The sequence below is a fragment of the Gossypium hirsutum genome, chromosome A06 (assembly GCF_007990345.1).
Source record: "Gossypium hirsutum isolate 1008001.06 chromosome A06, Gossypium_hirsutum_v2.1, whole genome shotgun sequence".
In the NCBI taxonomy this organism is placed as follows: Eukaryota; Viridiplantae; Streptophyta; class Magnoliopsida; order Malvales; family Malvaceae; genus Gossypium; species Gossypium hirsutum.
Genome location: NC_053429.1, coordinates 122,738,945 through 122,765,190, shown reverse-complemented (window position 1 = coordinate 122,765,190; position 26,246 = coordinate 122,738,945). Strand labels below are relative to the sequence as shown.

Here is a 26,246-nt window from a genome sequence, read left to right as displayed (position 1 = left end):
TAAAAATTTTGTAAATAATATATTTTATAATGTAGTCTAATATATTGTAGTATTAATTATATATTATGTATAAACTATTATGATAAATTTATTCACTATAAAAAAAGGAAATTAAAAATTGAATAATAAAAAAACTAATTATAATATATTAATTATTTATAGTTAGCACAAATGCTTTAATAATGATTAGGAAATTTATATTAGAACTATATTTGAATTATCAAAATAATTCACATAACATTATTATTTATTACTTTGAATAATGATATTTTTTACTAATTAGATTAAATAAAACTATGTTGTGGATTAAATATAGTAAAAATGCCTTAATTATGATTTCACATTTGTTTATTATTATAATATTTGAATCGTTAAACAAGTTAATATATTTTAATTTATTTCAATAATTTAAATAATAAATATTATTTTACACCAATTATCACAATTAAAAATAGATTATTTTAAAATTTAATTAAATTATTAAGCACATAAAATCATGTACAATGTATGTAATGTTAAAAACTAATATATAGAAGGCGAGTTTGGAGAAAATTTTGAACTGATTAATATAACTTTTATTATTCATTATAATATTGAGAATTTTCATTTTAATACTTTTATTTATAAGATTTATAAGATTTATAAATAAAAAATTTACTTGATAAAAATGAACTCATGAGTGATAATTCAATTATATTAAAAGACTTTTATTAAATAATTATTATATTTCCATTAAATAAAATTTTTAATTATTTGTATATATTGTATATATAAAATTTTATAGATAATACATTTATATAATCTAATCAAATATATCATAATTATATTAATTATATATTATCTACAAATTTTTTATATTAGATTTATTAATTATAAAGAAAAGAAAAGAAAACAAAGTTGGATATTAACACTCTTAGGAATTTTTATTAACACTATTTTTTTAATGATAAAAACAATTTATATAATTTAATTATGTTCAACCATTCAAATAATGAAGATTAGTTTACAGTAATTAAAAATATATTATTTTACAAATTAATTAAAAATTAACTGTACATTTTAAAATTTTTGTTGAAAATGGATTTTATATGATATAAAAACAATTTAATAAATGTTTTTAATAATTAATAGTAAAAAAATTGCTGGGGCTTAATTGTCATTGTATGGATAGTTGCAGGTTTTTAGTTTTCTTTCTTCTTCTGTCAAACATAAACCCTAAACCCTTATTAACAAAAAACAACTTACTTTGTATTTTTATGGTTAGCACCAAGAAAAATAAAAGCAATTCCATTTCTTGAATAATGGCAAGGTTCGATCAATTAGAAAACATGTACGATGTGGGATTGAAGCCAGTGATGCTTCGCAGTCTGATTAGACAATATCTTCCTGCCGAGAACCACCCTCTCAATCTCAACAACAGCTGTTTTGAGCTGCCAAGCCTGGTTTCCATCCTCCAAACTCACTGTCTCTTGTCTGAATTGGACTCCCAATCCATCGATCCAAAGCTCATTAACACCTGGAAATCAGCCGTCGATGATTGGCTCAGTTGCTTATTATCGCTGCTCTCTAGCGATATGGTATGTTTCAATTCTTTCTTTTTGAGTTTTTAAATGTTTTCATTTTTCCTGTTTAAAATGAATGACCCGTGATTATTTCACATTTTCTTTTCCCTGAAAATAAACTATTGTTCTAGCTCTGAGCTGTGGGTTATGAAGCATCACTCTGTTAATTTGTTTTTTTTGTTACTAATGTGTAGTTTCTGTTTTCGCAAGTTGAAGAATTAAAATTTGAGATTTCTTTTATTGATGAAAGAAAAAAGAAGTTTAATTTGGCTTTATTCTGGTTCATTCTTGTTAATGATAAAATTGTAACTCTGCCTTAATTTTCTTTATTTCCCCCAATCGTATTTTATTCAATCTTATTTAAATTTTTGTAGTCAGATAAATGTTGGGTTGGAATCTGTTTGCTTGGGGTTTCTTGTCAAGAGTGCAGTAATCAACGGTTTTTGTCTTCTTACTCTGTTTGGCTCAACAAGCTTCTATCACATATTCAGGTATATGAAATATTGTATTGACATTGTTTTTTCTGTCTACTTATTTATCTGCTTTATTTAAACTTCAAGCAAGTGGGATTTTTTTTATTTGTATTTCTTTAATTTATTTTCGAAAGACTGCTGATATGAACATACTACTATGATAGATGGTAGTTGTTTATAACCATGATGATTTATGTATGGTTTCCAAAATGTTCTTTGTATCAAATTTTTTGGGTACGATTCTGAGAATCATGTTTTTGTACATGAAGCATTGCAGTTTTACCCTGTGCAGTTAATTAAGTTTTATGGGAATGCATAACAAATCATGTATTTCCAGTGGATAGATCTAAATCTGGTTTACATTGGTTGTGTAAGAGCACAAAGAAGTTTGCAAAGTATTTAACATTTAAGTAGCCATCAATAATCTGTTTGTTGTAGATGAACTTATTTAACATGATTCTGTTTAGCAAATATCTACAAGATGTGTATGTCTGACTTTGACTTGCTTTCAGGGAGAGTAATTGAAGATTAAACATACTGGGATTCTGTGTTTCAGGATTGTGTATTTGTATAGGCTGAAAAGTTTTGAATGAATTTATTCAAGAGATTAATGTGAGTGTGTACCTGTGACCTATTTAGTTTATACAGAGATAGAGACAAAAGCTTTGGGTGGTTTGATATTGATGTGGGTAGAGATCAAAATCAACTAGTGCTTTCAATTTCATTTGGCTTGCATTTTTAGATTTTCTAACTCAGTCATTTATGAGTAGTAGATAGCAAGTTAGCTATAAAGCTTGTAGTGTTTGTGCTATTGAATCATGATTTGTTTCTTATGCTGCAAAGAGTATGGGAACTTTGAGATTTTTCTTGTAGTTAACAATCATGTTTTTTCCTCGAATTTTATGAAAGCTCGAATTTCTTTTTAATGTATAATGTGTTTTGGTGTGTGTGCGTACTCCTAGGCATATTGTGACACAGTTCTTTATATTCTTTTTTGATGTACTTGACAATACATGTCATATCCTTTGTTCTAAACAGCCTCCAGCAGACTCTCAACTTGTGAAGATTGCTTCTTGTACCTCACTAGCAGATCTACTGACAAGGTAGATATCTGTTTTTCTTATATCTGTTTTTCTTGCCAACAAAAACACGTTGAACAGGTACTTACATATGCATATGCACTCATGTGCAAGTCAATACATTGTTTTATATATATTTTGCATGTAATATTTATGCTGATAGCAGTTGCTTTGAATATTATATCGACAGAAATTTTGTTGATTACTTATTCAATGGAGGGAAGCTAGTACAGTTGAAAGTTGGGTTAAAGTCAAAATTTAATGAGTATTGAGGATAATGAAGTGATTATGTCGTCATATAATTAGTCAAGATGTTTGTATGCATTTTGGATAAAATCCGGCCATTGTCTATTTCTTCATAATTATCAGCAACCGTAGATCTCCTAATATGGTTTTGTTTCACCATAAATTTCCAAAGCTTTTTCTAACCAACTCTTACATTTGCATAAGTTGCTTACTTTTGCATATTGACAACACTTTTGCTTCAGCTGCCTCTGTTTTGTGTTAGAGGTTGCTCCAAACAGCAAATTTTAATGCTTGAAGTTCTCTATGACATATATCATACTATTTTGTAACTTGGAGAACTACTCTTTTTGCTGAACTAGATTGGCTAGATTTCCAGAGGTAAAGAAAGATGGGAACTTGCTTGCTGGGAAGCTCGTCCAACCTGTTTTGAAGCTCTTAAATGAGGATAATGTGGAGGCTGTTTGGGTATGTACTGTATTTCTAGGTTTTTTTTTCCTGCTGTACCTTCCAAGCTTGTATGGATAGAAATGTCTCAAAACATTGTACTTGTTCTTTGATAAGATTTTATTACAATTAATATTATCTTTTTCTTCAAAACATACAATGTTTAGAACATATTTATTATAATGTGTTAACAAGTCTTATAATAAGGGATAGTAGCTCATATTCAGAAAGATATGGAAATGCATTTTTTTCATTCATTCATTTATTCTTTCACATGCATCTATAATTTCATTTAGATAGAGGCAACATCAGTTGAAATTCATTTTTAGACTTGGGAGGAATCATAGGGATACAGTCTTAAGTTGTAAATAATGACTTTTCTTCTATTTGCTTGTCTTGTTGCTTTGAAGTGTTGTTTACCATCCTTGTTTTGTCATGACAGGAAGGAGCAGCTAATTTATTATATGCCCTTATAGCCTTCTTTCCAGCTTCTATCCATCATTATTATGACAAGGTAAGTTTAGTTGCATTACGAAACTTCTGACTCTCAATAATTGTTGGTAATGTACAGACCTATGAGCATGAATATCTCCTCCTACCCCCCTCCCTACATATCATTGTTGTATCTATGTCGGTTGTAGACTTGCTTCGGATGTGTTTTGATACATATCAGCTGCAGCTTATGGTTGCTGGGACTGGAAGGAGTTCTTTTTTTTTTTTTTTTTTGGGGGGGGGGGTTTAAAGTGTTAGAAAAAGAAAATATTGGTGTTACGGCATATTTTTTAGGGTGCTTGAATGTACTGTGTCCCCATGTTATGTTTGAATTCTACGCCAACTTCTGGTTTTCTTTCAATTTTAAAAAGAGTTTGTAAAAAGTTCAAATTTTATGGGGTCAAATTTTAAAAGCTGGTGGGCATTTAAATTGTAATAGAAACCAAGGCATCAACAGAAATATGTAAGTTTTATTTGTTTGACCTATTTATGGAAAAAAATGTTTATCTAATTTAACAATGTCTGGAATGAACTCATGTCCCGTGTCAACTCGTGTGCTATGTGGATACAAACTCATATAAGTTGAGAATAGAAGCTGAAGAAACATGCTATCCACAGATAAGAAGCTTCATTAGCTGGATATTAAAAACATTAATAATTTGGTTTAATTTCTGTGGCTTAATCTATGCTTTATAAGGTTACAAAATGCTCAAATATGATAACATGCAATCTCTGCAGTCATTTGCCAAATGAAAAAGAGGAAGAAGTGAGAAAGGTTGGGCGATAGAGACGTATAGTAGACACCATTTTGCTATGTGGATACTAGATTAATGTTTATGTTCTATCTTTATTTCTTGTAAAACTCACTAAAACTTTATTCAAAGTTGTATATTCATGGCAGCTCATTTTATGATAATATATCTCAGGAAAACATCATTATTTCCAACATGGATTCATGATTTGACTACTATTCCTTTAGTGCATCTCAGAAGTTAAGGTCTCTATTTAGGATGCTTTTCTGATCCTAATTGTCTATGTTAACACCATAATCTAGAAGCATGAAATAGAAATATTGTGGAAACTTCATACATAAAAATTGTTTGTCTGATAAATCTTAAATAATATATCAGGGGCAAATATGCTATGATTCGTAAGATTCAATAAAATCATGGGGAGCATATATGATACTTCATACATTAGATTCAATATGATGGGAGAAATCAAACCTCAGCTGTTATAGTTTTATTTGCATATTGGTGTCATAGAGGAATAAAAATATTTCTTTCAGCTGAACTGCACCTTAATACAATTATTAGATTTGTCCTGCTAACGAATTTACTATGTACTGGTCGAAAATAATTTTTGCAGGTTGAAGCTGCTATTGCTTCAAAAATTCTTTCAGGGAAATGTAGTACTAAAACATTGAAGGTAAAATGTTTCTTTTAAAAGAAAAGGTAAAAAAAATGGTAGCATGGTATATTCCATTACATGCTTTAATTTTAATTTTTGGTCTGGTTCAATCTTCAGAAACTTGGTTATTGCTTAGCATTGCTCCCCAAAGCAAAAGGAGACAAAGATAGCTGGTCATTAATGATGCAAAAAATTTTGATATCAATTAATGATCACCTTAATGAAGCCTTTCAAGGTGTAGAAGAAGGTATAATACTATAATTTAACTCCTTTATGGATAAATCACCATTTATTGTTAAGATAAATAAGTAAATGAATGTACTTTGAATAACTTGCAGAAGCTAAATCTGATGAAGCTAGGAGATTATTGGTTCCCCCTGGCAAAGATCTGCCATTACCTTTAGGAGGTGCCTCTTTTAAGGGAACGAGTTCTGAGAGACTGCCTACAGCAACTATCTCTACTCTGATGTTTTGCTGCTGTAAAATGCTCACAAGTTCATATCCGGTTCAGGTATTATTATGGGTTTTTTATTATTTTTGAAATAGAAAATCCGATATATGTAAATGTGGCTTTATAAGTTTGAGTCAAAGATTCTTCTGACTTATTTTTTTCTTTCTTTTAAGCTACTGCTCCATCAGAATCATGCTTTTCAGCAACATTGTATGTTTTGGTTAATAGGTTACTGTTCCAGTTCGGTTGATGTTAGCTCTTGTCGAGAGGCTGCTGAGAGTTGATGGTTCTTTGCCACACACCATGTTGCCCTTTATGACTTCTGTGCAACAAGAGTTAATTTGTTCTGAGCTTCCGGTCTTGCATGCTTATAGTTTGGAGCTTCTCATTGCACTTATAAAGGGGATGCGCAGGTAACAAAGAACTACTTCTTTTACTACAATGTTCTTATAGTTCTTTAGAAGAAAGTAGGCATATTTGACCTTTTTCTTTTGTCTTTTTTCTGGTTTACAATCTTTATTATACTAGAATATATGTGGCTCTATCTTTTCCTCCTTTAAATACAAAACTTAAACTGCTGCTCTTACTTCAATTGCTTAAATATCTAACTGAAAGTACCTGTGAAAAGGAGAGTGCTCCTTTTATGTTTCTTTCTGATATGTTTCTCTTTGACCGAAGTTTGAGTTTTGTTCTTCTATTAACTAAATTTGGCAATTTAGTCCCTTCACTCCAATTCTAATGAATTTAGTCCTTCCAATTTAACTAAGGTGTTAATAGTTGCCTATAACTTGGGTTATGCAGTGTTTTGGTAATGACCTGATATGCTGAGGTGGATTAACGTTTTGCTATGTAAATATAACAGTATAAAAGAATAATTTATTATTTTGATTGAATAATAATTATCTTTCCGGAAAATTTCTAAAAAGGGTTTAGTAATTTTTTTAATTAAAAATAAAGCTTTTTCTTGCGCATTGTAGAAAAAGTTGAGGCTGACGTGTTGCGTAATGAACAAAATGGCCACAGTGTTGAATTAACTGCATATCATCATCAATATTCTTAAATCTGACTTTTAACTGAACTATAGGGATCGAATCATTAAAGTTGCAGTAGAGGGACTGAAAATAGCATAATTGAGATATAAACTCCAGCCCTTCTCTTTAGGCTGTCTTTTCTACTCAATTCTTTGCTAGACTTTTTGTCTTAAGCTGGGTGCAATAGTTGGTTGTTCTCTTTTCAACCTATATGAATCAATTGGGAACAAAAGAACAATTTCCTTGTAAAGACCGACCGCCTCAATCCTTTGCTTGCATCTATGATGTATGTCTACTTTGAAATGACAGCTAATTCCATTTTTTTATGTCCTTTGTCTTTGTCTATCTATGCATGTTTCCTAATATGTTTATTTTAAAATACAATTATATTCAAATTGTTTCACCTTCGTATCTTCTATATTATTGTGATTATCAATCTGTTTGTTTGTTGTGTATGCACCAGTGCTTATTCCATAATGTAATTGCTTATATCTTTCTTGGTGGTGTTTTTGGAAGTCTACGAACACACAAATTATGAAGAATGCCAAAGTAAACTGGTCATATCTTAGCATGTATATAGTGTACAAAAGAACACTTAAATGCTAATCAATTTAAAGATGTTACACTGTTAAGGCTCAAAATATCTTTAAATTCTGAAAGAGATTGTGAGCAATGCACCTTAGTGGAATAAGAGAAGCAGAGGTATTATCTTCTTGAAAAGTCATGTTAGCCTCATTCACCACATGCTTTGCTTTAAACCCATACCGATCTTTTCTGAACTTAATATTAGCAAAACATATGGTCCCTCCTTTATGTAATTATCTGCTTGTTCCTCGCGAACTTCCATTTTTGTAGATATTCTTGGAATATTTTCTTCACTTTTCTATGTGCATATATTTGTATAATATATTTCTTATAGATTTCAGTCATGTGTAATTTTTCGATGATCAATTTTGAGTAAATATATGTGCTTTATTTTTATCTTGATTTTGTTTTCAGGCAACTGTTACCACATTCTGCATACATCGTGAGAGTAGTTACAAGATATTTCAAAAGATGTTCTCTTCCAGAATTGAGGATAAAGCTCTATTCAATCATACGGATGTTACTTCTATCAATGGGTGTTGGTAAGGAGTAATTCTTTGAATAGCTTTATAAAATTTACCCCCTATGCTTTTAAACATCAGTCTATTACTATTTCTTTCCCTTCTTTTTTTGTTATAAGCAGCTGGTTCCTATCTTCAGTCATATGCATGTATTTGCATTTCCAGTAAATTTTTTGAGAAATGTCAAACTTTTGCCCTCCATCATATTCTGAAAATTCAGCCGGGAGCCTGGGATCTTTTACTCTGCTCAAATGAGATACTCTTTCCAGACTGTGCTTTTAATGCTTCAAAATAGAAACTGGGTAAGGGAGGGAAAGGACAATAGCATACCCTTGAGTTCTAGTGCCAACTTACATATAGGTTAGTCAAACTGTCCAATCTAAGAATGAAAATAAATGAGAATCTGTCTGAAGAATTGAGTCTCAACGTGGCAGAGGTAAAACATTATTTTGGATAAATACTTTTCTGAAGTTTCTGGAAAATATTTCTGTATAGTAGAATATTTAACAGTAGCTACATATGGCCTACTGATGGCCACGAAGTTGGTGCCGAGTATTATGTCCTGCTTGCAACTTAAAGCGGTACACTTTTCTGGCAACCAAAGGTTCTTTCCACAATGTTGATGCAGTTTTGCTCGGCTCATTCTCGTTGTTAATAGCTTTCTTCTTCTTCTCTTTTTAATTTAATTTGGCTATTTGTTGGTTGTTTTGTATTTGCTGCTGTTGCTTTCTAATATAGGAGACTAGGAGTAGCTTGTGGTTATTTATGGGCTTGTGGCTATATTCTCAAAGAAATAAAGAAAAATCTCTTGAAACAAACTTTTTAACACTTTGAGGCTATACATTAAATGCATTAATAATACTTTTGATAAATGAATGAATGTAGAGTTTTTAAGACTCCATTTGCTGAAATGTTCATAAAACTTGGTGAAAGTTGAAAGGTCGGAGATTTATGTCTTTTTAAATTTTTTTTGCTATATAACAATCTAATTTGCTAAAGGAATAGTGCTTTAGAATACTAATGGTACACAGGGATAGATTGGTACTTTTTGTCATTTAGGACTATAAGTATAGATTTTTAACCACAGTGGTCTTCTATTGTCATGGAGATGAGCTTTGACTGAAATACTAATATGCAACCTTTTTTCTTTTAAACCAGGGATTGCTATATATCTTGCACCAGATGTCGTTGAGAATGCTTCTAATGATCTGAATTCTCTTGATGGTGAAGATATTGAGACATCCCCTGCAAACACAGGTCCTGCTACTGGAGCGTTGCCTCAGCTTAGCAATAGGAAAAGAAAGCATGGTGCTAAAACTGGATCTCTGGAGGAGAAGCAAGATGCACCTAGTCCAAAAGTGGGAGAATCCAATACCCATCAAACGATTCCAATTACTGTAAAAATAGCTGCACTTGACACTTTGGAAGTCCTCCTTACAGTGGTATGTTATTTGTAGAAAATTTTGCCATTTGACAACTTTGCTGGCATTATATATTATATATACACGTATTTGTGTGTATATATATATATGTATGCATATGTACATGTGTTTGGAGAGAATAAATTGTCATAGGCTAACTGTAAAGAAAAAGAAGTAACATAACATGAAATATGGACCAAATTCCTTTTTCCCCCCAATTGGAAGTATAAGATAATAAAACTGCTTATATATTTGTATATTTTTTTCCATTCTTTAAGGATTATAGAAAATTGATAAAATTGAATTGTAAGCGAAACTAGATGAAACAAAATAATATTATGCTAAACTATTTGCTTGTGAAGTTTGTTTTAGATTGTCTGTTCGTTTTTTTTTTTGGCCAAAATATTAAGATATTTTTGAAGACATTTCTTTTCATATTTTATATATGTATTCAAATAGTTATTGTCCAACTAATAGAAAAATGTTTGTTCTACGTTATTTTTTCTGGATAATTGTACTTGGTTGTTCTTATAGTAAATACTATTGCACTCATCCTAAATACATGATGTTTTTATCATGTTTCCGGAGAAACTATATCTATAAGATTTAAAGGCAGTCTGCAGTTTTATGGTTCATAATGGTTGTCAAGTATTCAATGAATATAATACTATGTTTATTTGTCGAAGGGTGCTGCTTCAAAATCTGAGAGTTGGCGATCAAGCATTGATGGTCTTTTAATGAAGACAGCCATAAATTCGTGTAAGAGGGGATGGGGGAATTTGGAAAGCAACATTTTCTTGCCTCATGAATCAGCCTCAGTATGGGCAGATTTCCAGCTCTCATCATTACGTGCACTCTTGACATCGTTCCTTGCTCCAGCTCGCGTCCGACCACCATATTTATCTCAGGGTCTTGAGCTTTTTCGTAGAGGTAACTACTTTCTACATGGTAACATTGTTTTACATTTAGTAAAATGACAATAAAAGCAAATTATTTTCCTTGAGATGGTAATAAATATAAGGTCAAATTCTGCTATTAGACACTGTGCTTTGTGTAAACTGTGGATTTAGCACCTGTACTTTAATTTGATCAGTTTTAGTCTATGTACTTTTTCGAATTTTGAAATCTTAGTCCTGACCCAGTGGTAGCAGTTAAATTTGTTTTGACTAAATTATGTCATCAGTCCTCTATCATACATAAAGTTATAGATTTAGTCTACATTCACTAAGTGGACATTCCTAGTCTTAATACAAAGGACAGTTGTTAAATCTATTAACTGAATTTTTTGCGATTATAATGTGAAAATAACAAAGACATAACATTATACATGCGAAAGTATGTTTGACACATCAAATTTTAAAAATAATAGAACTTAATGAATTTAATAGTTATTATTTGGTTAGGACTAAAATTTTTAAATTCTAAAAGTATAGAGACTGAAAATGACCTAATTAAAGTATAGGTACTAAATTCACAACTTGCACAAAGTACGGGGTCTAATAGCAGAATTAACCTAAATATAACAATGCCTTTTAGGGTTCAACCATGAACTAAATTCATTTTCAGCTCAAATGACCTCTTGGAACTCGTCTCGTTTGTAGTGCTTATTGTGCTCCACTCCAAATTGTGGCCAGGCAAAAAACCAGCTTAGCCTGTAAAGTCGAATAATTAATAAGTTAAAAACATTGTGCAGGCATTTCCATAGTCTTTTGCATATATAGATTCTTTGTTAACTTTTTTGCCATACTTCATTTTGTTTAACTGTAATTATATGGCTATTCCAGGTAAACAAGAAGCTGGAATGAAGCTCGCACAATTTTGTGCCTATGCTTTGTTTGCACTGGAGGTGCTCATACATCCTAGAGCCCTTCCACTAGATGATTTCTACTCTGCTTGTCATAATTCTACTGATGGAGCTAGCAATAGATTCCTAGAAAATATTTACTCCGGCAGTCGGAAGCAAAATACATCGTTTCTCAGTGCCATGCAGAGAACAGAACAAGGTGGTGTTGAGTCACATGATGATGATTTATATGACAGGTGGCTACAAAATGAAAACGAAAATCAAAATAAAAGTGAATACATTCCTGTTGAGGATATGAAGGATCAAACATCAAGACCAAATGATTCATCATTTACAAATGTTTTAGAGGTAAGGGAAAAGGAGCCAGCAGCAGCTAATGCAGATGTGCATATGAGAAACGAAAATGAAATTGTGGTGCAGCCCTGGCACTTAGAAGAATCAGTTCCAAAGTCTCAGGAAGTAGCTTCTGCAAAAGCTGTCATGAGTCCTGCAGTTGGAACAAATCCTGAAGGTAGTGAAATAGAATCTAAGACGCCTCTTTCTGCTAGTGATAGATTAAATGATACCAATCATGATATGTTCTCTTGCGTGGATAAAGTTGATGGTTTTGATAATGTTGCTGGAAAAACTTCATCAACATTGCCAAATGCCAAGAAGGGTAGTTCATCTATGGTGCATTTGGATAGTGACTCATCTATGGACTCATTTCCGGGCATTGTTGATGCTGATCCAGATACTGATTCTGATTCTGACTAGGAAACAGGGTAAGAGAAATGATAATCCATCAACTGTTCATCAAAATGAATGGAATCTAAGATGGAATAGGTTGTTTGTACCATGTTCTGATTCTTCTTACTAGCAATTTTCCAGCACCAGCAGTTGCAAGTAAAACTGAGAGGGGCGCAGTAAGGAGCCAGAACGGAGCAAATTTTAGCTTTTGTTTATTTCAACATTAAGTTTCGGAGAATAGAGATCGAATAGCATCAATTATGAGGCAAGACAAGGTGGCTTGAGAAGTTGACTCACTCTCCAAGTGAACCGAGTTTTGATTGACTCGTGAGTCAGGAAGAAATGATAAAGATAAAAGGGTTATTGTTAACTCTTATCGTATATATTTATTCATGGTGATTGTTGTTACAGTAGAGGCCATCTTATATAAGTTGTGTTCCATTTGCTCTTAGCAGGGAGGTAGAGATATTAGAAATGGTTTAAGAACATTTACTATTGTTTTAGTTCAATTTATGGATTAAAAGTTTGTTTTTTTTATGTCCTAGTTAATGAGAAGCTCCATTTTTGAATCCATATTATTGTACTTTACGACCTATCTTAATCATATTCCATGAATTCATGCTTAAGCTGTGAATCTGAGCCTTCGGTGGCGATAGATCACGATGAGAGGATATATACCATCTTATAATCATTAAATTTAGAGCAAAACCCAAATCCATGAACAAAATTATGTAGTGGTCCCAAAAGTACGTTTTCAACATGCATATTGGTTCAAACGAAGTTATTACATTGTAAAATATATATTTGATAAAGGTTTACATAAAAATAAAATTAAACTTTAAATCAAATGGTCAAGATTAATGCTATGGTGTCTTCAAGTCTAATTATGTGTGGGAATTTATATAAAAATATTTTAAAACGATAAACTATTCTCGTAATAATATAATTTTATATAAATAATAATTTTTTAGAAATTTTTTAATTAAATTGGTGTTCGATTGATTTATGACATTAATTTCAATTAAATGTTTAAATAATAGTGTAGATATTTGAGAAATATGCTTTTATGTAGAATGCTCGTGCGATTATGAGATAGAATGGTTTAGGACTTGACATTGGCAAGATTCAAAGAACAACTATTGAGATAATGTTATTTTAATGTTTAAAATATTGCTACTATTATTTGACCAATCAAAATCTTTTTACTAAATTCTGAATAAACTTTAAGATAAGATAATAACTAGAGTATAAATAAAAATTATGTTTTGATTAAGAATGATGATGTGAACACAAATAATTGGTGCTTACGATATAGCTTATATATATATATATAGTATAAATATGCGTAACATCCATTGCTTTAAACATTCAAGTAAGAAACAAAAAAGCTTGTTATTGAGGCTAATGATGGATTAAATACTCATAGGAAGGGTGAGTCTAGTGGTGATGTGAACAAAAATAAGAATGGAGAAGAACCCATTGAGAAAAGAGTGTTGACAATGTTATTAGAAATATGAAGGTGATAACAAGAGCAAATCAACGATGAAGTTGTACAAAGATGGGAGAAGTGTGGTGGGGATACCTAGATGTTATTATGAAACTTTTAGCACTTAAAAAGGAGAATATCAAAATGGAAGGAGTCTTGGACATTGAAGTTAAGAAGATTGTACTTTTAAATCCAGTTTGACGATGATGGAAAGCTTAAGCTGGTTGTGATTGGAGGAATGGTTCACGACCATTGAACCTTGGACTATGCAAAATAGAGTTACATGGCTTACCTATTCTTGTGTGGTCTTACTATACATTTAAGAAGACTGCTCGGCTATGGGGTGATTTCATCTTGATTGGGGGAGAGCCTTTAAAGATGCAGGGCCTTTAGCTTTGGGTCTATGCTGCTAATGGTGAATCAGTTGGAGAGAGTTGAGGTGTGAAAACTAGAACTGGTAATGTGGTGAGGCTAGTGAAGTGGGCACACCTTTTGTAACACAAACACGCAAACATGGAATATTAGAATAACAAAAAAATATTAACAAAGTTGGGACATTAACTAAAGAAAAATTTTACTACTAAATCTCATAGTACAGCATTTGAAACCTCATTGCATCTTTTGCACCAACATGGTGAAATGGAGGGAATTGTATGTTTCAAAAAATGAATCAAACAAGAACATTCAGTTGTTTGAAGCAAGTAGTGAATCAAAATTTGTAGAGAATTGCAAGACGAGTAATAAGTGAAGAGCCCAAGGAATGAGGGAACTCGAGGAGATGATGCATAATGATAATGGAGTTGCGTTTGAATTGGGTTGCTTGGAAATGAGACTATGGAGTGGAACTAGAGGAGCTTATAGGTCTTGTCTAAATATAGTACATACTTTATACTTGTCTAAGCTCGACCCGGCTTGAAATATGAGTTTAAAATTTTATTCAAATCTATCCATATTTGTAAAAGATAAATTCAAGGTAATTTTAAGTCCGTCCATATTATTTTTTATTTTTAAAAAAAAATATTTATATTAGTTTAATATTTAATAATTTTATACATTTTTATTTATTGAAATTTTTTATATAGTCATCTTAATATTATTTTAATGTTTAAATTATAGTAGTATTATATATTTAGTTTATATTTATTTTTTAATGTGTTCTAAATTACATAATATATAAAAATAACATAATATTAAGTATTAAAAACTTAAAAACGGACTTTTGGGCCTAATTTTTTTTGTTTAAATTTATTTTTCAAGTATAATATTTTTACCTAAACCTTCCTAAATTTTTAACGGACTTTTGAGCTTGGATGAATAACTTTTAACTCATGAATAGTTTTAAGTGGAACTAACAATTTTTTTTTTGTAAAAAAAAACTGATATTATTATCACTTGGCACAAGGCAAAAGGCTGAGATATTCAGCAAACAGAAACATGATAAGACAATACAAGCAGAACAGCTAATAAGAAACAGTAACATGAAACGACAAAACAATGAAGCAAAGAAAACAACTAGCAAAGCAGACAGAGTAAAAAAAGTATCTAGAAAACTTCAAACCAAAATTTAAAAGAAACTCCCAAAGCCAAGCGAACAGAAACCTTTCAACAACCAAATATCAGCCACCCATCGTCTTCATCTTCAGCGAAAGAACTAGTATAGAAGAAGAATGGAAGCTTTGAAATCGGCTGGAGATTCAAGTGAACCTTCTCCAGTTTTCAAAGCAGATCAAAATGTACTGTAGGAGCTCTGGAACCAGTCCAAGCGGTCCTTCATCGCCTTCTTCTTCACAGCATCGGTCACTTCCTCAACCCAGAACCCAAATCGTTGAAACCTTCTTCCTTCCATTGCCAATATGTGCGCCGCTTCATTAGCCAACCGGGGAGCAAAACGGTATGTGACATTATCAAACTGAGTTTCCAAAAGAGTAATATGGTTTATAATCGGCCGAACAATCGATTTATCATTCTCTTGCTTCTTGACACTTTTGATTACTGTCAGGGAATCGCCTTCCACAATCAAATGTCGGAGCCCCATTATTCCTGCAAAAATTAACACTCTTTCACATGTCCTTGCTTCAGCCACAAAGGCATCAACAACATCCTCAAAGAGATAAGTCTCTGCTCCTATCATATCACCTGATGAATTTCTGGCTAGGGCTGCTGTTATTGCACGTTTATTTGAACTTTTAAAAGCCGCATCAAAATTAATCTTAATAACTCTAGCTTCTGGGGGTCTCCAAATTTCTTTTGCCATAGATCTAGAAGACAAATTATAAGTCTCCTGAATAAATCTAAGCTCATGTTCATACCCTTTAATAAATCCCAACAATTCCTGTAGAGATAGCTTTACTCCTTCATGGATCATTTTGTTTCTTCGATACCATAGACTCCATATGGAAATTACAATGAAGTGTTTTTGCTGTTCTTCTGCTGCAGAGAAAGTTTTAACAAAACGATCCTTGCAACAACTCAAGTTTCCAACCAACGGAATCGTTATTTTCAAGGCTGCCTATACATATTGAAGTATCCCACAGGACCATATCAAATGATCCGAGTCCTCCGAGCCAACCTTACACAGTAGACAAGCAACTTCAATCCTCAGAGTTCTTCGCGTCAAATTGCAGAAATGAGGCAAAAAATTGTGAAACAGCCTCCAAATATGTATTTTAATTTTTGCTGGCAAATGCAAAACCCATAAAGACTTGTAAAACTCAGTATATCCATCAACATTAGTTGAAGTGTAACTAGATTGCTGTAGGTTCTCTGTAGTTAAAACCCAATACCCACTTTTTACTGTATATTCCCCCGAGCCTTCGAATTTCCAAACTAACAAATCCTCCGAATTACACCCATCAAGAGGAATAGAAAAGATACGAGTTGCTGTAGCCTCATCAACTATAGTGTGGACCAGGTCCTTATTCTAGGTACAAGTCTCATGTTCAATCAGTTGATTCACTGTAGTCCAATTAGGCATGATCTTTTGAGCTAAAACTCTACTATTTCCTCTTCCAAAGCAGCTAAGGGTCATCCCAAATATTGATACTTGCGCCATTACCAACACGCCACAATAGCCCATCCGTAATCAGCTCTCGAGCACTATAGATGCTACGCCAGGTAAATGAAGGGTAAGATCATACTTTTGCTGATAATATATCTGTGAAAGGATAATAACGGGCTTTTAAGACTCTAGCTAAAAAATAATTAGGCTGGGATAAAATACGCCAAGCCTGTTTTGCGATTAACGCCTTATTAAACAAGTATAAATCTTTAAAACCTATTCCACCGATACATTTTGGTTTGCATAACTGTTCCTATCTACTCCAATGAATGCCCTTCGCAACTTTGTTACTAGTCCACCAGAATTTGTTCATTATACCTTCAAGCGTACGACATAGTGATTTTGGTAAAAGAAAACATTGCATGACATATATCGGTATAGCCTGAAAAATTGATTTAATGAATACCTCCTTCCCTCCCATGGACAAATAGTGCATACTCCATGCTTCAACACGTTTCCTGAACCGATCAACAAAGTTAGAAAAAGCCCAAGTCTTTTTCCAACCCACCATCATAGGCAAACCCAAGTATTTTTCAAGATTTGAAGCCACCCGAACTCCTAGCAACTTGGTTATGTCCTCTCTGACATTAATCTCCACATTAGCCCCATAATAAATAAGAGATTTATCAAAGTTCACCCGCTGCCCCGAAATCAATTCATATTCTTGAATAACATCTCGAACCGCCTTAGCTCCTTCACTTGTAGCGTCTCCAAAGAGAATGCAATCATCAGCAAAAAATAAGTGATTTATGGAGAATTGTTCCTTATTAATTGAAGCACCTTTCATCAAGCCTTTTTACTCAGCTTCCTTAATAAGAGTAGAAAAACCCTCGGCACAAATCAGAAAGAGATAAGGGCTTAGAGGGTCCCCTTGGCGTAAACCTCTTGACGGAGAAAACCATTCACCACTAGCACTATTAAGGCTCACTGAGTAAGAGATAGAACTAACACATCTCATAATGAGTACAATCCAATCAGTGTGAAAACCCAACTGCTTCATCATTCCTGCCAAAAAGTTCCATTCAACTCGATCATATGCTTTACTCATATCGAGTTTAAGCGCAAAATTCCCTTTCTTCCCCCTCTTCTTCATTTTAAGTGAATGCAGAACCTCATAAGCTATAAGCACATTATCCGAAATAAGCCTTCCAGGGATAAAAAATCCTTGAGCTTCGTTAATACAGTTCCCTAAGATTGCACTCATACGAATCACCAAGACCTTCGCAATAATTTTGCAAACAACATTGCACAAGCTTATGGGTCTAAACTGTGCCAGATTCTTTGGTTTATCAACCTTTGGAATCAGAATGATTCGAGTTTTGTTAATTTCTCCTACTTCAGTATCACCATTCAGAATAGATAAACAATAAAGAGATATGTCTGCCCCGATAATATGCCAATACCTTTGAAAAAATATTGAGGGAAAACCGTCAACTCTAGGGGCTTTCAATGGCTCCATTGACTTGACAGCATTGACAATATCCTCCTCAGTGAAATTTGTAAGCAAGGCTTCATTCATGCTATCAGTAACTCTTTTCTCCACTAAACTAAACACATGCTCGTCCGATCCCGCATCAGAAGTCGAAAACAGGTTCATAAAATACTCCGAGGCAAGCCTTAACAAGTCCTCTGTTGAAGAAAAACTTCTACCATTCTCATCCTCCAGCTTAGATATACGGCCACAAAACTGACGTTGCACCGCTATCTTATGAAAATAGCTTGTATTCCGATCACCATTCTTTAGCCAGTTGACACGGGCACGTTGTTCCCAAAAAAGTTCTTCCTTATCAGCCTCCAAATTAAGATCTAATTGGACATCCGTAATTTCAGCTAAAATCTCATTAGAAGGTTCTTGACTATAGAGGCAATTTAGTCGTTTTTCTAGATTCACTCGAAACTTCTTCTTCTCTCTCAAATTGGATCTACTCCATTGCTGCATCTGATGACCCAATAACTCAAGTTTTTGTGGCACACTTCCTGTAGAATCGGCCCACCATCTTCTAATCATATCCTCGAATGAACTATCCAAACACCATTTAGCCTCAAACCGAAATAGATTATTAGAGTTACCATGATTATTCCCTCATACTCGCATGGTATCTAGAAGAATGGGACAGTGATCGAAAAAGGAATGCCTTAAATGCTCTAACTGATAGCTTGGAAACAAATTCACCCAATTCAACGTCGCCACTCTACGATCTAGTCGTTCCCTTATATTAGTAGCTAAAAACCTTCCTCTTTCCTATGTAAACCACCGTCCAACAAAACCCAAATCGTTAAGGTTGCAATCCTCTAAGGTCATACGAAAATCATTCATTTGACGCACTGATCTAAGCCGACCACCTTTTTTTTCAAAAAAATTTGTAATTTTATTAAAATCGCCGAGCACCACCTAAGGAACATTACAATCATTACTTAATTGTCGAAGCAAATTCCAAGAATCATTTCTATTTCTACTGTCTGGATTCCCGTAGAACCCCTTCAATCGCCAAATTGCACCACATTCATTATCATTGATTTCAATATCAATATGAAAGGAAGAGAAGCTTTTGAGACTCACCACTGAATTTCCTTTCCACCCCAAAGATAATCCGCCTTTTATTCCTACTGCCCTAATCTCAATTCTATTTTCAAACCCACATTTCAACCTTATCATCTCCATTTTTTTTCACTTAATTTTATTTTCATAAGAAACAAAATTTGGGGATTAACGGCTCTCAACTTGTTCTTGAGCCTTCTAACGGTTCGTGGTCTCCCCAAACCACGAACGTTCCAACTTAAAATTTTCATGGGGCTCGGCTGCTCTGCTCACCAGAGCTAGTCGTTAAATCAAAGGTACCTCCCACATCGTTCCCAACTTGCACAGTTCTTTGCCGCTTTTTTCCTTCTATCGTGGCTATTGGATTATTTTCCTCCATTAAGACTAAATCCATGAGCCCATTGGCCAACTCAGCAACATTCAAAACTTCTTTATTCTAATTACGCCAGTTACTCTGCCCATTAAGGCAATACTGGTGATTTGATCCCAAAGGAATTAAATTGGGATTTGATAGTTGATTCCCAATATTTTCCCCTGATTGCCTTCCCGAATCTCTCATCTTATTAAAATTACTGCCTTGACTGAAACTTTCCATATTTTCACCACAACACTGTGACCCATCAACTTCACGCAACCACCTACTCACCACTGTATTCCGGCGTCTCGGTACCGCACGTAGTGATAGATCCCAGCCAAAAATAATTTTTGATGGTTCGATTTTAAGACGAAAAGGGCAGTAACTCTCACCATGTCTCAATCTTCCACAAATGAAGCAAAACAAACTTAACTTTTCATATTTAAAGCGAGCGTAAACAACCATACCTTTCCCAATCTGGATCTTTTTCTTGCGTTTTAACGGGCCAGTTACGTCCAACCGAACACGAATGCGCATATATTTTTGATTCCCCGAGACTGGATTGGAATTATCAAAGTCAAGAAATTTTCCCAAACAATCTCCAAACTGATTAGCCATAGTTTCATTCATTAGACTTGATGGCAGTTCATGAGTTTGAACCCAAAACTCCGTAAAATTTAACACCAAATCTGACGGATTTTCTCCATTTTGAATTCTTTGCAGTATCAGCAGGTGATTATTAAAAAACCATGGCGTGCCAGTAGCTACCCTTTGGACATCAACATCATTAAAAAATTGGAATAGGTACCGTTTGTCCCCTAAATCCGTAATGCAAATTCCTCCAATTGGATGCCAAAGGTCCGCCATCGTATTACGTAGAGACGAGAAATGAACAACACTGTCTGTAAGGCATCGCCCCACCAAACAAAACTGATAGTTCCGCTCTACAACCGTTATATCCCCTTGGAATGCCTCCTCATCATCCAGCAAGTTCAAGTTGGCTAACTCCTCCTCCATGACAGCCTTCAATCCGAATCACACAGCCAAAACAAAACAGAAATAGAGAAAAGCAAGAAAAGGAAAACCAGCAGAAAACAGCGTGCCAAAAGGCAGACAGAGACTCGTGCCAAAAGGCAGACTAACTTTATGATGGAACTAACAAATTTTGAATGGTTAAATTATAGTAATTACATTTTTAAATTTCAAAATTTAAATTTAATTGTTAATCTATTAAATTTGTAATTCATTTGATATTTATAACTAAACAAAAAGAGTTATAATTAACTTGAATTTAATAAAAAAACCTTTAACAGTGTTACTAATTAAATTTAATAATAAGTAATTCATTTGGTAGTTTTCTCGAGTTGCTGCCCGTGTTTAGTGGAACAGGCTACCTTAAAACAGTCCAATTTTAATATATGTATATAAAATAAAGAGGTAAAAAAAAAAACTACAAAATGAAAGAAAGAAAAATTGTTTACGCCGGCAATACCTTAATAGAAAACCTCTACATTTTTAGCAAACAAAAGATGGTGAAAAGGGAGAAGATTGCACCAAGTTTCAAGTTCCTGAAGATGTCTTAATAGATATCTTATCAAGATTGTCAGTGAAGAGTTTACTTCGATTCAAATGCGTTAAGAAATCATGGCGTAATTTCATTGAAGATCCTGTTTTCATCGCCATGCATCTCAATTATTACGGTAAAAGCAGTGTAGGTTTTTTACTTTATGGATCTCGTCCTTATAAGTACATTAAGCAATATCTTAATTGCAGCAGCATCGATGTTTCGATGTCGATCAAAATTTTATTTGGGAAATCACCCGGATACATGATTGGTTCAACCAATGGATTAGTTTGTTTGAGTAATGATTTATATTTCTTCTTGAAGGAAGATAAATGGTTGAGTATATATATTTGCAATCCTTCTACAAGAGAAATTTTGGAGCTTCCGGAATGTCATCATGCTCATAATGATTTTGTTCTTAGTATTGGCTTTGGGTTTTGTCCTAAATTTAATGATTATAAAGTGGTAGTAGTAAAGCTTCTAGACTCTGTAGTAAATGTTAGAGACCCCAATTGTTGTCTATTTTCATTAGGGGTTGAAGTTTATAGCTTGAATAGGAATTCATGGAGAAGTACAAAAATAGTAAATCCAAGGTCTGTTTTGACGACTTCATTCCAAGGTAAAGGGTATTTCAATGGAGCCTTTCACTGGGGAGGACGAGATCTAAAGTCATCTAAGAGGATGATCATGTCATTTCAATTTGATGAGGAGGTATTTCGAGAGCTTAATTTGCCAAATCACCCTGATTTTCAAAAGGAGAATTACTTTCTGAATGCACTGATTATAGAATATCAAAATTTCTTTTCTTTGATCATCAAACAAAAAGTAAATATGCATGTTTATGATTTATGGGTGATGAAGGAATATGGTGTATCAGATTCTTGGATTAAGCAGTTGACGATCGAAGTACCGATCCTGGAAGATCGTCTAATGTTTCAACCGGTGATGAGCTTTGAGAACAATGGTGAGCTTCTTGTCCTTAGAGATTGGTATGGGAGAATCGTTTGGTATAATACAAAAACCAAGCAAATTGAGAGGTCAAAGGAAGTATTAAGAGGGCGATCCATTCGTTACAAGGAAAGCTTGGTTTCATTGTCCACAAAAAAAGTAGTATGATTCTTTTTAGTGCTTATTTTTTCTGATGCTTTTCGATTTATGATATGTATTTGCATTTGCATATGAATAGAAAGTCTTTAGTAGAAACTAAACTATATTTATCTTTGGAAAGTCTTTAGTAGAAACTAAACTATATTTATCTTTGGAATTGAATGTTCTTTATGTTGACAAAGACTCGTTCCCGAGTCCACTTGAGTCCGAGTATCATAGCTTAGGCTTCTCATGTTTGCAGCAGTTTTCCGCGATTCTCGGAGCTGCATTCGGAGTTCGATGTTTCTAATGTTTATGCTCTAAGTAGTCTCTGCCTGTACCCATTACACAGCCTTTCCAAAAGCTTATCAATGGCCTCTATGGAATTGATATGCAAGGCATCAAGGGAATCGACTAACATACTGCAGTTCAATTACGTTCCGGTCATCATATACTTTGATATGCTCTAAAAGGATATTGAGAGAGATACGATGCAATAAAATGAGTAGTCGACTGTAAATTACTCTGATAACATTACGAACTCCGAACAGGAAATGGTTGACTCTGCCCAGTTAAGCAAGGCAGAATATGCTCTAAACGAGAGCTGTTGAACTTATTGTTTTTGCTCAGCTCACTGCCAATCGGCTCTTCACTAATGGAACAGGACATCACAGCTTTTACCATATAAACATTATAACACATTGATCAAACTGATATAATGATGGCTTCCAAGGGGAAGAAGCTGCTTCAAAATATACGGATCGGAGATCGCCTTTACATGAAGAATGAACTTGGGAGCAAGCGACTCATTGTATGAACAGATGTAAACCACATGAGAATATGGCAAGCAAAATACCACCACTCATTGTAAGAAGAAATGTTTAGCTACAATATGTGTAATGTTCCATTTACTACACGACTATAGGGATAAATTAACATACAGATGACGAATCTTGGTGGCCGGACAGGCGATAAAAAGAAGAAATCGGAGATGCCAACATTAACTTAATCAAAGACTTAAATTGCAAATTAAAAGATTCAGGAACTAGCAAATCCTAAGGAATCTACAAGAGAATCTTGGGTAAAACAGCTTAACATTCAAGTTCCAATTCTACAAAACCTGTATAAAGGACAAGAATACCCGTTCAGCCCGACTTAGATGAAGTGTGGACAAAGTTTTTCTAAAATCGGATGAGTCCGACCCGATTGAAATAAAATATTAAAAATAATAATTTAAAAAAAAATAAAAAATAAAAGTCTATAAAAAGCTTTAACTATAGCTTAAGGACCAAATTAACTATTAATCCTTTGATTTAAGTGCAATGTTATTTTTTAACAGAAGTTAATGGCCGAGTGACAAAAATATAACAATTTGGTAATGTTAGTGATGATCATGTAACTTTTGAAAGTTATGTGACTGAAATGTAATTTAAACAAAGTTTAGGAACAATTAGTGTAAATAAAAAATATAAAAATATTTTATTATTTTTAATAGTAATATGGACAATTCAAGCTTGCTTGAGGGATTTAAACTTTTTCCGAATCACGATATGGCCGAATCATGATATGGTCTAATTTAACCCATAAACACCTCAGATGACATTCTTTGTAACCCAAAAATAAAAAATTCTGTCACTAGAGTCAGCATGTTGATCAAATAGGTTCAACAACCAAAGCATCGAGTAAAGAAGAAAATATTACTTGAATAGAAGTTACAGAACACAAAGGAAGCCGAAACAAGGCCTTCATTCATAGCCTGCAGGCAATGAAATGCTTCCAACAAAACTAATAGCAAAAAGAATTGACTTCAAAAAAGTTATTGGAATGAAATGATAATGACTTACATGTTTGATCTCCCTCTTTATTTTTAGTCAAATCAATGAATCTAGTGAAACTAACAGGCCAAGTATATTGTGAGGTTTCTGAAAAACTCCCAAATTCAATCGCAATAATTCTTAAGCAAAGGCAGCTTCAAAATCTTGCCTTCGATTCCCTTTGTCAACTTGAAATGATCCCATGATTCTGGCTTAGTAATGAGATGGCAAAAGCACATAAACTGATGGATAGTTCCCGCAAGCCTTAGATGGCAATGAGCTGCACAAGCACTGAACAAGGTCTACCAGATGCTCAAATATTCATGTCCGATGCATGCCCTGGACGTGCATATTGTGAAACTCCAAAAACCCTCCAAATATGCGAAAAACTTTAATACATATCCTACCCAATACTTCTGAGTCTGAGTAACATAGATCTTGAGAAGAAACAAAATTGCTTTCAAGAAGTCAACTTCTAATAAAACTAGAGCCCCTAGTCTTCCTCACATATTGATTAACCATTAGTTTCCTTACTCTTTCCGCATCATCCCATTTCTCATTCAAAACATATAAATCAGATATAAGAGAATAAACCCCCCCATCACTCTCTGGCTTTACCGTTTCCATCACTTGCTTGATCACTCTGTCAGCCATCTGAAATTGCTTATGATCCTTACAAGCTGACAAAAAAGAACTCCATATAAAAACATTGGGTTCAACTTTCATTGTACTGATAACCCGATAAGCTTCTTCTAGCATCCCTGCCTTGCCATACAAGTCAACCATGCACCCATAATGGTGAATCCTTGTCTGCAAACCATATTGTTCGATCATATTGAAATACTTGCAGCCTTCCTTGACTAAACCTTTACGAGCACATGCATTGAGAATGCCTGTAAAAGTCATCTCATTAGGCTTCACTCCCGTCTCTTGCATTGCTTCAAAGAAAGACAGTGCCTCTTCACTGTAGCCATGTTGTGCAGATCCACTAATCAATGCCGTCCAAGTCATTACATTTCTTTGTTGCATTGCATTGAAAACTATACAAGCATACTTCAATAAACCACATTTTGCATACATATCTACCAAAACAGTGCCGATTTCGACAGTCAAGTTCCACCCATTTTTAGCTATAAACGCATGGACCGATCTTCCCGCCAATAATCCAAGAGATCCCATGTGAGCGCAGCCAGATAGAACCGCTCCCACAGTCACTTCGTCAGGTTTCAACCTCTCATTTGCTACCATTTCTCTAAAACAAGATAACCCACAATTCCATTTCCAGTTATTCATGAAAGCCGCAATTATGGCAGACCAAGAAGCAACATCCCTCAAAGGCATTGCCTTAAAAAAGGCATACGCTTTGATTACATCCCCAGACCGTGAATAACCAGTTATCATGGTGTTCCAGGTAACAATGTTTCTCTCAGGAATTTCATCGAACAGTTTGCATGCATCGTCAAAACAAGAAACCACGCACGCATTCAACAAAGAAGTAGCCACATAGACATGGGAAACGAACCCTAACTTCAAGATATGACAATGGAGGTGGGCAACGAGACTCGGATTTCGCAAAGGAGTACATGACTTGAGGGTGAAGAGAATTGAGAAACTATTAAAAGGAACCGATTGGCGATGCATTTGAGAGTAAAGAACCAAGGCTTGGTGAGGAGAAGAAGCATTTTTTATGGCTAAAGTCCAATTGTTGAAAGCTTTTATAAGTTTTTGTGGGTTTGGTTTGCGCATTGCTTTAGTTTCTTCTCATTTCCATCGATTCAAAGATCAAGTTTCATAATCACACAGGTAAATGTTTGAAAAATACATGGTAATAACGAAGATGCGAGTTGCCAAATAGCCGAAAGCCCAGGTACTAAAGTAGCAAATCAGCCTCCTATTTTATGTAATATTATAATCGAGTAATTTACGAAAATATTGTACCTAAAAGATATTAGGTAATCCAGTGATAAAATCACCAAGCAATATTTGATGTGGTTTCCCAAAATCTCCACCTCCTAAAAAAAAAAAAAATGCCTCCACCATCTTCCATATTTGAGATTTAGTAAATCACTAATCCAATATTTCAATGTTTATTTATC

General features: G+C 33.7%; 4 protein-coding genes across 5 annotated transcripts; 2 read left to right on the top strand and 2 right to left on the bottom strand.

Moving 5' to 3' along the window:
• The first annotated feature begins 1,156 nt into the window (after positions 1 to 1,156).
• Positions 1,157 to 12,821, top strand: LOC121203019 (proline-, glutamic acid- and leucine-rich protein 1). 2 transcript variants are annotated; one of them, XM_041116116.1, is made up of 14 exons: positions 1,157 to 1,577; positions 1,937 to 2,053; positions 3,074 to 3,138; positions 3,720 to 3,825; positions 4,247 to 4,318; positions 5,665 to 5,724; positions 5,824 to 5,953; positions 6,045 to 6,217; positions 6,386 to 6,570; positions 8,188 to 8,315; positions 9,453 to 9,736; positions 10,402 to 10,645; positions 11,500 to 12,283; positions 12,390 to 12,821. In XM_041116116.1, the coding sequence occupies exons 1-13, from the start codon at positions 1,302 to 1,304 to the stop codon at positions 12,273 to 12,275; spliced, it is 2,616 nt and encodes an 871-aa protein (XP_040972050.1). In that variant the 5' UTR covers positions 1,157 to 1,301; the 3' UTR covers positions 12,276 to 12,283; positions 12,390 to 12,821. The 2 variants fall into 2 exon arrangements, with proteins under 2 accessions (XP_040972050.1, XP_040972049.1); XM_041116115.1 differs by having other exon boundaries at positions 11,500 to 12,821.
• Positions 12,822 to 19,767: 6,946 nt separating this feature from the next.
• Positions 19,768 to 20,703, bottom strand: LOC121230556 (uncharacterized). Its single transcript, XM_041115464.1, has one exon. It carries the CDS (start codon positions 20,701 to 20,703, stop codon positions 19,768 to 19,770), a length of 936 nt encoding a protein of 311 aa, XP_040971398.1.
• A 433-nt stretch (positions 20,704 to 21,136) lies between these two features.
• On the top strand, positions 21,137 to 22,529 carry LOC107939526 (F-box/kelch-repeat protein At3g06240). Its single transcript, XM_016872869.2, has one exon. It carries the CDS (start codon positions 21,368 to 21,370, stop codon positions 22,364 to 22,366), a length of 999 nt encoding a protein of 332 aa, XP_016728358.2. The 5' UTR covers positions 21,137 to 21,367; the 3' UTR covers positions 22,367 to 22,529.
• A 1,456-nt stretch (positions 22,530 to 23,985) lies between these two features.
• LOC107939524 (pentatricopeptide repeat-containing protein At5g66520) lies at positions 23,986 to 26,167 on the bottom strand. The gene has a single exon (XM_016872867.2). It carries the CDS (start codon positions 25,894 to 25,896, stop codon positions 24,619 to 24,621), a length of 1,278 nt encoding a protein of 425 aa, XP_016728356.2. The 5' UTR covers positions 25,897 to 26,167; the 3' UTR covers positions 23,986 to 24,618.
• Between the last annotated feature and the right edge of the window lie 79 nt (positions 26,168 to 26,246).

What these genes read in the sequence shown, in the direction of transcription:
- LOC121203019 (XM_041116116.1), top strand. Translation starts at nt 1,302, where the DNA reads ATGGCAAGGTTCGATCAATTAGAAAACATGTACGATGTGGGATTGAAG. An exon ending in CGCTGCTCTCTAGCGATATG is followed by an intron (nt 1,578 to 1,936) that starts GTATGTTTCAAT and finishes AAATTTTTGTAG; the next exon opens with TCAGATAAATGTTGGGTTGG. An exon ending in CTTTCAAGGTGTAGAAGAAG is followed by an intron (nt 5,954 to 6,044) that starts GTATAATACTAT and finishes AATAACTTGCAG; the next exon opens with AAGCTAAATCTGATGAAGCT.
- LOC121230556 (XM_041115464.1), bottom strand. Translation starts at nt 20,703, where the DNA reads ATGGAGGAGGAGTTAGCCAACTTGAACTTGCTGGATGATGAGGAGGCA.
- LOC107939526 (XM_016872869.2), top strand. Translation starts at nt 21,368, where the DNA reads ATGCATCTCAATTATTACGGTAAAAGCAGTGTAGGTTTTTTACTTTAT.
- LOC107939524 (XM_016872867.2), bottom strand. Translation starts at nt 25,896, where the DNA reads ATGCGCAAACCAAACCCACAAAAACTTATAAAAGCTTTCAACAATTGG.